Here is an 11785-nt window from a genome sequence, read left to right as displayed (position 1 = left end):
GACATATTTCCAGAATAAAGGAAAATAATTTGCATGAAATTTACTTTTTAGGAAAAAAAGTGTATTTTCATCGTTTTTCGTGTTTTTTTCCCTGGATGTGTGTAAGTTTGGCAACAGGCTAACATTGATCTGAAGACTAGCCTTTGGAACTACTGGTATAGAATTGACATTGGTGAGTGAGAAAATTGAGGTGAAAAGTCACTGCTTTCAAAGTGTCACTGCTTTCAAATGAGCTAAGCGCATTTTTCTTTAGATTTTTTCTTTCCCCCGCTTCACATTGTAGGGACTCTTTTAGCCAATAGGTAGTCAATAGGTAGTCAGGACTCTCTTCTATCGCTGTCTCTTGGAATTTCTTCAAGATAATTTAGTGGAAAACATTATTTTTTCAAAAGTTATTGTAAACAGAAAAATAAGTCCCAACTCAGGGCCTTAGGAATTAAAAATTCTCCCAGTTACAGAGAGTCAAGGTAATAGTAGATAACGGATATGGAATTCCTCAAGGCAATCTGCATATATCTGTCTGAAACACAACAAAGAAGAGATTGTCATCATCACTAAAAACTTTTATTAAATAATTACCAAGTCTTTTTAATTGATCCTAGTTTACCTAACTCTTGTTATTTTCTGTCAGAACTCCCAAACAGGTATTTCGACATACAACCCCTGAGTTCAGCAGTGTTAGTGTCAGTCAATACGGTCAGTGGACATTCAAAGACGTAGGAAGCATTCAGATTTATAATCTATTAAGACTAATGCCACATGCACAAATGAATCAATCTATTGTCAGATTTATGTTTAAATCCTTGTTAGCAGCGTGTCAGCAGACTAGTGAAACCCTTCGTTAGCACATTTCCTAGTGTTTTCGTGGGACCCTAGCACCTCATGAGGATGGTTCCACAGCTCTATTTAAACGTAGGTTCCTCCTAACACTAGGGGGAGGCCAAGAGCCTTGGGAAACCCCCGACACAGGGAGTGAGAGGCGGGATCTATCGCCAGGGCAAGCCGTCCGCCTGTGACTGGCACAGACACTAGCCAATGGGATCCGTAATAGGGCGCGCCGCTGCCCCGCCCCTTTGAGCGCCCCTAGGCCCCCGAGGCACCCTCTGGCGGTCTCTGAGGCGGCGACGGCTTGGGCGGACGGTCCGCCGTGCGCAGGCGCGGAGCCTAGACCTCGCTGCAGCCCCCATCGCCTTGGGGAGTCGCACCCACCGGGTCCGCCCGCTGGCGCGTCTGTGCTCTCCCGCTCGTCCGCCCTTGCGGGTCCTCTCAGCGCCCTACGCGCCCGGATGGCGGAGCTGCGGCCTAGCGGCGCCCCCGGCCCCGCCGCGCCCCCGGCCCCTGGCCCTACTGCCCCGCCGGCCTTCGCTTCGCTCTTTCCTCCGGGACTGCACGCCATCTACGGAGAGTGTCGCCGCCTGTACCCTGACCAGCCGAACCCGCTCCAGGTTACAGCTATCGTCAAGTACTGGTATGCCCTGGGCCGTGGGGAGACCGACCCGGCGCGCAGGGCAGGGTTAAAGCACCAAGGGCGAAGTAATATGCCAAGGAGAAGGAGGAGAAGGAGAATGGTTAAAGCACTTGAAAGGAGGGCTTCCTGCTGTGAGGGAAGGAGTTAAGGCTCAAGTTGGAAATGGGGACAAAGGGGTTAACGGAGCCTGTGGGTGGCAAAGGGTTAACGAGGGTGGGGAGGTTGAAGAGTTAACTAGGACTAGGAGAATAGAGTGAATTGAGGGTGTGTGTAGGAGCAGAGAGGGGAACCAGAGGAGAGTGGGAACTGTAAACGTGGTGAAAGGAGGGGGCGCCTGTAGGGGGTCATTAGTGGGCGAAGGGAAGCCGGGGGGGGGGGCGGCTCAAGTGGGATGGGGGAGGCGAGGCGGGGCCTGGGGAGCATATGAGAGGGCTTTGGAGGAACGCGGCTGGAGGAGCTCCGAGGGCACGAGACTGCACAGGGTAGGGGCGGGTCTGGGCACCCTGGCTCTCCTGTGGGTTAGGAGGGGAGCAAGTTGTGAGCGTTGTGCTTGTGAAGAGACTGGGAGATCTCCTTATGATACTTTCCCAATGAGCTCAGTCATTATCAGTGCAGTGCTTTGGTGTTTGAAGTTTCATGGAACAACTTTTCCTGATAAACTTTCTGCTTACTCTGCACAGTTCTTTTGATGCGGAGCTGACTCTGTTTCTGCAGCTGCTTTGCTTTAAGGCATTGGCTAGAACGGAGGCAGGCTCAGGGAGAGGTTTGGCTGAGGATCGAAGGGGGGGACCACAGTAAATGCTGAAGACCTAGGATTCACATAGGAAAGAAGGCAGTGAGATGTTGAGGAGTTTCCCGGCCACAAGCTTCAGGATTTAGGTAGCGGTTTCTCAGAGAAGCTGAGAGTAACTCTCAAGTAGCTCAGTTAAGGATTAGACTTGTTTACAAATGGGCTGCCCTTGGAGTAGGAATGGTCTTTTCTCATTGCCCATTCCTGTTTGCAACCTGTTTCTTCCTGCAGCCTCTGGGGAAAACTGGTGTTAAGGGGATTGTGGAAAAGAACTCGTTTTCATGGTCTTTCTGGACCAAAAGTTGGCTGAGGAATTGATTGAATCTGTCTGGAACTACATTCATGCAAGCATTGTATTAGATGACTCTCTTCATGGAATCCTGAAAGACTGTTCAAGCAACTGCTTGGGGTGTGCGCCAATGGGGGCAGGTAGACCCTAAGTGAATAGAGTGGATGTGTTTGCTGGTTATCTCTCCCTTTAGTATTGAGTCTTTCTCCAGGACACGGGCAGAAGCTAGGCCCTATAGGATTGAGACCAGCTAGCTCCCTGGGAGCATGTGAAGAATCTGACAGCCTGGAAGGGCTGGGGACCAGCCACCTGCTCCTTAGAAAGGGCCATGGGGAGCAGCCTGCCTCTGTCTGATAGCCAAGAGGAGGTGTGGTCCACAGTATAGTCTTCTCTGGTAAGCAAACTGTTCCTTAGTTGAGAGGAGTTTTGAAGAGAGCTTCTGAGTGAAAAACTGCTCTTGATAACTTAATCACCTATTCTAATTGCACCTCTATATTTAAATATATATTGTGTGTCATGAGAAAATTGTGCCTGGCTCTGCCATGCTCTTTGTCAGGCCTCATTTTAGTGTAAGGAGAAATTCCTACACAGATTTGGGCAACTGTTTTTATGTCACCCAAGTGGCCATGAAGGATAGAGTTGTGTGTAAAAGATATTGAAGTACATGCCAAGGACTAAGACTGGTTTAGGCAACTTTTTTTTCTTCCTGCTGCAAACTTGTTAACCAGGCAGGACTTATCTTCAGAGATGCACTAATGTGTAATGATAAATAAAGACAATCGTACAGCACTCCGTGAAATTAGAAATGCTGCCTGGATGCAGAAAAATATAAGAGGGAACAGCTCAATGATTGGTTCATTTTAAGATTTGGAGGGGTTTGCATAATTAAGATCCTGAAATTAATTCGTTGATGTCCCTCACATTTAGGATCCCACAAAGCTGCTCTGCATCTCATAGTAGGATGACTGACCCACACTGCCTGAGTTTGGCTGTGGCCTATGGTACCTTGGGATTCCTTTTCTTGCGATGGAAGGGTGGCTCTTTGGCTAGTGGATTCTGGCCAGCAAGGATATCTTGGCTGAAAACTGAGACTTTAGTGAGCAGGGGCCAGAAGCAAGAACAGCAGAGTCTGTGCCTTGAGGTGTAAAGTTGGGTGTTCAAGGAATTAAGTTGAAGGATGCTCTGGGTCCTTGGATAACATCTAAGTGCAAAATATGATTATTTTCTACATACTTATCTGCTTCCTATCAGGCCTCCAAGTAAGTAGAACAGAACACTGTGCTTGGGGACTAGATTCATTTTGTCTGATTCTTGGTCGTTCCTTGCAGTTGGAGTTTTAAGGTAAAGCCTCTCTCCTTGATGCAGTGCCTCCTGGGAGACTTGGCCAGAAAGAGGACTGCTTGGAGTGGCAGATGGAGTATGGAACTGGGGGTACAGTTTTGGCACTTGTTTCTGGATGGACCGAGGCCGAAGGAGGGACAGGACTGGGAATTTGCAGCAGGAAATGAGCAGATATGGAGCCTGTCATTACTCCTGTCCGTTCGAGGCTTCTGTAGCTATCATGGGTCCTTCCAGGGATAGCTACCCTTTTCTTTCCTTTCTCCCTGACAAACTTTCCTAATCTAACTGGTGATGGAATTAGTTAATTGATTTGGGAAAATCAAAAGTTAAGGAAAGACATGGAGATTTGTCCCTTTCCCTAATCCACTCAATTGAGAGTCTAAGATATTTGTAGCGACTTTCTTACAAGTTCTATAAATAACTTAGCATTTCCTAGCAAAGAATAAGGATTTTGACAAAGGCAAATAATATCCTGGCAAAAGAGGATGAAACCAGACCTACTGGTTTTAAAGTGTTTAAATTGCATGGTACTGACAAGCTTGCTTTGATCACATATAACATGTCTTTTATTTGGTTGTTAGTGTTCCTTTAGCATACGATCCCAGTTGCAAAGCACACTCCATCAGTATCCCAGGGCTGGCAAAGCTTTGCAGTCTGTGGAACAATCAGATTCGGTCTGAGGCAGCTCAAATACAGAGTGTTTGTGGCTAAATGCAGACTTCCTCCACTCATGGTTTCTATTTTGTCCATTTCTCAAATCTACCAAGTTTCCCTATACATTTTGAAGAAACGCAGATTTTTTTTTTTTAAGAGCACTAATTACTCTACCAAGGGAACCCTTATTGAATTAAATCTTCGGAGTGAGATTATGACTGAATCTCTTCCTCAGTTGCCTCTATGTTGGAATTATGGTGGATGTTTAATACGGTCCTCAGAGGCCCCAAATCATTTAATGTTCCAGCTCTATTTTTGAGGCAGCAGTCTCTGGGATCACCTTCCAGATGCAGGCCCCTCACAGGGCTCAGTCTGGCTTCTCTAGTTATCTGTACAGAGCTGAGCTAGTCAAAGTTTGGCCTTTGTCGCTTGCATGATAAAAGACCAGCTTTGCTCTGTGGGGTGCAGGCAGGGGTCTGGAGGTATTGCATTTGTTCAGAACAAACTGAAATTAACATAGGGTACAATATAGTCTTTCAGGAATTAGCTGTCTAAGAGGCAGGAGTGGAGCTGAGCCTCTGCTTCGAGGAACAATGCCCATTGGGGACGCTCAGGATGGTCTTTCAACAGAGGCCAATTGGATTGACTGATGCACCTCTTGCCTTGAAGTGTGGTATGTTTACAGGCACTGTGGAAGAGAGATAATCCCTGCCAATCCCATTTAGGATTGGTAATATGAAACTGGAGGAAGCAAAGGGGCAACCACACAATCTGTTTTATATCTAAAAGAGGTCCTAGCTGTTGGAGATCAGAGAAAGAAGTCTGTTGTGCTTATGGAATTGGGTAGCCTCCAATTGCCCATCCCTTGGTCTTATCCCAGAGAGGTATGGCCTCCCTTTAGTTATCTTTCATACCAGATTTCTCCAGGATGGGACCTTTAGTTTAATAAGGCAGAGACCCTTAGCTTCACACTGTCTGCTTTCAGGCTCACACTGACACCCCTGTGTTTTGTCTTTTGCAGGTTGGGTGGCCCAGACCCTTTGGACTATGTTAGCATGTACAGGAACATGGGGAGCCCTTCTGCTAACATCCCTGAGCACTGGCACTACATCAGCTTCGGCCTGAGCGATCTCTATGGTGACAGCAGAGTTCATGAGTGAGTGTATGCCACCTGCCCACCCTCCACCTGTCCATTACTTAGCCTTGAGCCTTATTTCTGAGGTTTTCCTGAGCAGGAGTGATAAAGTCATAGTCTTGTGGGGCTGCACTTCTTAGGTAGAACCTCTGAGTTTCTGTCCTCTGTCTGTATCTGCTCAGGCCGAGGTGGGCCAGGTCAGCACTTGAACTCTGCTCATCTGGCTCAGGAAAATGTTCATGATGAGCAAGAGTTTCGGAACTCTGGGTTTTTCCAAACTTGCTCTGATGTTTGAGCTCAGAGGTCAGGCAGCATAGCTGTGACCCAAAACTCACATTGATGCCTTTACATCTACTTCTTTTTTTTCCTCTCTAACTTATTATGAAAAATGTTAAACATAAGTTATGTTGAAAAAATTTTATAGTGAACACTCATCTATCCACTACCTATACAATACCATTAACATTTTACTCTACTTGCTCTATCATGAATATATCCATCTCTATCCCTCTGTCCATCTTAACCTACTTCCTCTTAACCTGCAGTTGTCTGTCTCAGATTAACCACAGTACATTTTTTATCCTACTGTCTTCCATTTGCTGCCCTGTACATCTCTAAATTATACTCACCTCCTCTACTCCTTATAATAACTAAATTTAAACAAATTGTAACGTCAAGTTAAACGTAATCAACTTAGTATTGAATCAGCTAAAATAACAGCAACAGTAATCACAAAAGCTAACATTTATTAAGCATCAATTATGAGCCAAGCATTCTTATAATGGCTCTGTGTGTGTGTGTGTGTGTGTTTGTGTATACTAATTTTATTTTTTACCACAACTGTGTAATGCTGGTAGGTACTAATATTCGCCCCATTTTAAAAATGAGGAAAGCGAGACACAAGAGATTCAGCTTGGAAGTGGTGGAGCCAGGATTCTAACACAGGCAGTCTGGCTCCACAGTCCATACTCCTATGACTGCGCTCTATTGCCTCTTAAATAATTATATCACATACTCTAATAAGCTGCTATCTGTAATTTTAAAAAAACATTTTGTTTCCATCTATACTCTTTTGAGGGAGGGATTCTTTTCTTCAATTTAAATGCCATCTTTCCAGCCCCTTTACTAGCATGCTTAATCAAAAGCTGATTCTATTTCTGTTACCTTATCCTAGTCTGTTTTTTGCTTTTCATACTCATTTTTTGCCTCTTACACCATCTTTTTGTTATCTTGATGGTGGCTGCTTAGTGTATGTAGCTTGAAAGTGTAGTAGGGCTCTTTTGCCCTGCCCCAGCATAAGAGGCTGATTCTAAAAATGATGATGAAGAAGATGATAATAGTCTTTTTTTTTTTTTTTTTGCTTTTGCTTTGTTTTACTTCTTACTATCTTCTGTATTATTGTGTAAAATTCTTTGCAATCTTATCAGGTTATTTTGTTATCTCCATTTTATAGAGGAGGAACTGAGTTGAGGGGTTAAATGAATTGCCTAAAGTCACACATCTAGGCTGTAAAGGAGTTATTGAATTGAGCTTTCTAAGTCCAAAGTCTGAGCTCTTAACCACTGGACTATACCACCTCTCTGATCACAGGCCCATCCCAACTTCCTCTTTTCTCTTATTAAGCTCAGAGGCCCAGGCCTTGTATCCTCACTGATTACCTGTCAGGAGCAAATGCCTGGGCCTGCCTTTATGGCCTTCTAAATGGATCCATTGCAATGTCAGCAGAAGGCTTTGAGACTAGGGAATTAGTCCCAAACTTTTTAAAAAGTATGCCTGAACGGGGACCCTACATTACAGTATTAATAATGGAGATGAATAGCAAACCAAATACAGGGAGTGAAGGGACTGTGCTGGATTTTAATTCATATTCTTAATAAGAACCTGAAGAGGATATTTATTGCAGCTAGGCTGGACCTTTTTGTTGACAGATTTATAATAGTTAAAAGAATACCATTTCCTATGTGGCTTAAAGATTCTTACAGTTTACCTGTTTATCAGGTATGGATTCAAGACCCAAGATAACATGAATATAATTGAGAAAACCCCATATTTCAGAAGGGGCAACCTCAGTTTGAAAGAAGGTCCTCCTTACTGTTTTTTTCTAGTTTAACAGTACCCCTGTACATGTGTGTCATTTTTTTATTTCTAAAACATTTTAATATTCATATGTCACTTACGACACTAGTGAGACCTCCATTTAGGCTTTCTGCTTACCACTCAAGCCTAGTATTTTCTGGTATTTTATATCCTGCCACCAGAAGGACATGGGTAAAATGTTCTTGGATGTTTACCCAGTTCTGGTCTATATTGCAGAAGTGAAAAGTACCTTTGTAATTGGTCTTGTGCTGATGTGACTGGTTTCTTCTTGAGCTTGGTAAGTTTCCTGAAGAAAAGTTTGCTTTTCCAGACATATCATGTGATGAGGCATCTTTGGAACAGATTTATTGATTCTCATTTAATTTAGTGCTTGAAGCTGAGGTGAGAAAGGTGAGTGTTCTGCCTTTCAGCTTAAGTGCTAAGAAGTGTTAAATTGGAATTAAGGCAAATGAATCTCTGGCAATATTCTTCTTCACTGTCTTTTGTCTTCTCATTCAGTGAAAAAAAAAAGACAGATGGATCAGTTCATTTTTTTAGCTCCTATTTTGTACCAGACACAGAACATCTTAATAGATGTCTTGAGAATAAAATGCTGAGGCATAATTCTTGTCTCAAGGAGCTCATGTTCTCTAAGGGAGATCAATGTAAAGAGATGGTTATAGTACTGAGTAGTAAATGCTACAAATCCATGGACATAGAACATGATCTGGGAGCAGAGTAGAACAAGTGACTGTTAGTCAGCCTGCTGGATCAGAAGAAGCTCCAGGGAGGAGGTGAAGTTTGAAGGGAACCTTGTAGGAAGGGAGCTGGGGTGCGATCTGCAGCCTGACACTCTAGGTCATCAACATTTAGGACTGAGAGAGGATTTAAAAATCTTCTAGCCCAGTGCTTCCAAAACTTCTAGTGTCGCCTTCATAATTTTTGCCACCTTCAGTATATAATCTACTTTATGTTTTCTTTAAATTAACCGTCCTTTTAGAAATATACTTTTAAAAGTTAAATCATTACAGTATATGAAAACTAATATCACTTGCTGTAATTTAAAGGTAATTATGGAAATAAACAGTGATAACAAAGCAATGTTATTAAATTCTAGCTTAATATATTGGCCTGTCACAGAAGATTCTAAGCCTGAGGCCACTCTTCTCTTTTGTTTAAGAGATTAGCAAGAAGTATGAGAGGTGTTAAAAAGATATGCTAACACCGAATAGAACCTTACCCTAGCCGTGATTAGAAACACTGAAAGAGAATTGAAAAGGGAACTTTTTAAAAAGTATGATTCAGTATTATTTATTGTCACAGACACATAGGAAACACTGAAACATCTTAATTGAGCAGCTGAGGATAGTCCAGTAGCCTGGAAAGGCCATCCAGAAAGTTAATGAGAGAAGCCATCTCCTAACATCCCTACTCTCCTATACTCTCTTTTTTGAGGGGGAGAAAGGAATGTATGGGACATTGTTTGTCTCTAAGATGATAACATAAGCCAACTTTTTAAAAAGTTTTTGCTATATTCCAGGTTAGTGCTAAATTCTTTATATAAAATAGTCTCTTACTAATAGACACAGAAATTTAGGCTTAGAAAACTTACTGCACAGGTGGCAAATTAGGAGCCAGGTCTAGTAACCCCAAAGCCTGTATTCTTAGCCACTGTACTATATTGTCTTTCCATTCTGATTTGTCAATAGCATTTATTAAATGCCTATTGTGTACTTTCTCCATTAAGATCTTTCTTTCTCCTCACAGCTTGTTGAAGATAAGGACGAGCAGAAGCCCAAGGGTCTCCTGCATTTCTTCTTGTCCCTGGCAGGCTTTTTTGGGGGAGTAGGTGGGGAGCCCCACACTAGTAGCCCTAAAAAGGGTGAAGGGCAAGCTCATTGAATGAGCCCCGGGCTGGCCAGTTCCATCCAAGTGTTTTCCTTGTTTACATTCAGGAAAGGAAACAGGATAAGAGAGCACTTGTTTGGATTAAAAGATTCTTAAGAGGCTGTTTCTGAAGTTGGAGAGATGGAACAAGTTCCAGCTCAGGGCAGCCACCGGGGAGAATGGAGTGCTTTTCTAGGAACCCGAAGGCTACATCCAGTTGACTTCAGCAACAGAGACTGTCCTGTTGCTTTTCGTGGCCATGGACTTGGTTAGGTGCGAGACAGCTGAGCATCAGCTGCCAAGTGCTTGTCTGAAGCCTGCAGCTCTGGCTCTTCCTTTTGTGGCCAGGCAGCTGTAGACTGGAATGTAGAGATTTGTGGGGCTGTGTAAGAGGTGGCTATCCATGAGGATTTCTGGCTGCCTCCAGTATTGCCAGCATCCCTGGCTGGACCCAAACTACTAGGAGCCTAAGCAAGGCGCTTACAGAGGCTGGCTGGGTACAGAGTGTTTGTGATCTCAGGCAGACTACCCTGATGAGATTCTACTGGGCAGGTCCTGCCGTACATTTCGGGCTGGTTCCAAAGACAGCCTTGTGTGCTGCTGGCCCAAAGGCTGGCAGCCTCACAGGACAGAGCCCGCACCACCTCTGCTGCCATGATCTATGTGAGCTGTGTACCACAAATGCTGGCTTCTCGGCAGATATATTCATGGAGTTTGGAGTTCTTGCCGCCCTTGGGGCTTGGAACTGCTGGTGACTGGTTTTCTATGGCTGCTTCTACTGGTTTGGTAGAAAACCTCTTTTTCCCTTCAGGTTCCTCTCAGCTGGGCTCTGTACTGAATAAGTTATTTATTAAAACTGCATACAGATTAACTTTTCCACTTGTTGTTTTGTGTGGCCTTGATCCCCTACAGGTGGGAAATGCTAATTTTTCCTCTTCAAAGTTTGCTTTGCAGGAACTTTTTATGCCATTTCATCCCCTGGAGTTTCCAGTGGAAATCCTGCTTTTGCCATAATACACCTGTCTTGGGACACCTGTCCTGGGAGCATGGTCCCCCCTCATGTTAGGTCTCTGCTTTATTTCCAAAGCTTTCATGAGGCTGGTATCTGGAATGCCTCTGTAAGCCATACACAGATGGTAGGTCCCAACCCTACCCCCAAATGGGCACAGGAGGCCAAGGAAGTACTACTGTGGGGGCTCATCAGAGGCAGTCCTCCCTGAAGCTTTGGTCCCTCTGCTTTTCATCTCAGAGGTGTTTAGTTTCAGGATGATTGTTGGTGCGAAGTGGTGACTGCTCCCTGCTAAGGGCAGGGAATCTGGGCTACCTCGACAGAGCAGGGTACCTTTTGTTTTAGCCCAGATTGGGGATTGGGGCCAGCAGTGGGGCTAGAGCTCTTCCTGAAGCTGAAACCCCAACTCTGGGTTGGATTGCAGGCCCCAGATCTCTGAATTTTGAAACACTGAGAATTCCTTTTCTTTGGTGACCACAGGAAGACCTGAAGCATTGTGGGGCTCCCAGCAGGCCTGTGTAGGTATGTGGTTTAATCCTTTATAAAGCATCTCATTTGCATCATGGATTTGCTCTTCCTTCATGGGGTAGGGATGCTAAATTCTCCAAAACTGAGAGCCTCTCAGTAGTAAGGGAACAGTTGGGAAGAGATTTCTTGAGCTGGCCTAGTCAAACCCATTTGAAAAAGTCCGAGAGGTGATCACTTTGTAAGGTTTATAAATGTTGAAGCACTATGTTGTATACCTGAAACTAACAATACTATATGTAATTATAATTTTTTAAAAAAGTCCTTAGAGGCCTGATTATTGGGCAGTGACTGCCATGCCAGAGTGGTGCTTGGGGCTGGTCGGCACTAGGAGATTTCCTTCTCTTCCTGTGGAGAGAGGCAGAGGCTCAGAAGCCTTTATGGGTTCCACATGATTGGATCTTTCAGTTCCAGCATTCTTCCCTGTTCAGTACGCCCTTCTAGGCTCCCATCTTCCACACTGCGGCTTTTTTCCTATAGAATGCCGTGTTCTAGGTCTTGGTTTGCCAGTACCTCCCTTGACCAGCATTGTGACTCAGAGGTCCTGACTCTGGACTTTGGCCTTTGACTCCTAAATTCATTCCTCTATCCTGTCTCCGAGGGATCCGACT

General features: G+C 44.4%; 1 protein-coding gene across 7 annotated transcripts in view; it reads left to right on the top strand.

The window, feature by feature from the left end:
- The first annotated feature begins 1092 nt into the window (after nucleotides 1-1092).
- SUFU (SUFU negative regulator of hedgehog signaling) overlaps nucleotides 1093-11785 on the top strand; it is a 95005-nt gene continuing 84312 nt past the window's right edge. For 4 of the 7 annotated variants that reach the window (XR_897413.2, XM_011385825.2, XM_023526304.1 and 1 more), the window contains exons 1-2: nucleotides 1094-1468; nucleotides 5564-5698. Coding sequence is in view for 6 of the 7 variants with exons in the window: in XM_011385825.2 (XP_011384127.1) it covers nucleotides 1287-1468; nucleotides 5564-5698 (317 nt within the window). In the remaining variant the exon portion in view is untranslated. Of the gene's footprint in view, nucleotides 1469-5563; nucleotides 5699-11785 lie in introns of all 7 variants that reach the window. The other 3 variants (XM_011385824.2, XM_011385823.2, XM_023526303.1) reach the window with 2 other exon arrangements.

This window comes from Pteropus vampyrus, unplaced genomic scaffold, assembly GCF_000151845.1.
Source record: "Pteropus vampyrus isolate Shadow unplaced genomic scaffold, Pvam_2.0 Scaffold816, whole genome shotgun sequence".
Taxonomy (NCBI): Eukaryota; Metazoa; Chordata; class Mammalia; order Chiroptera; family Pteropodidae; genus Pteropus; species Pteropus vampyrus.
Note: the sequence above shows the minus strand (reverse complement) of the source record. Positions and strands in the feature narration are given on the sequence as shown.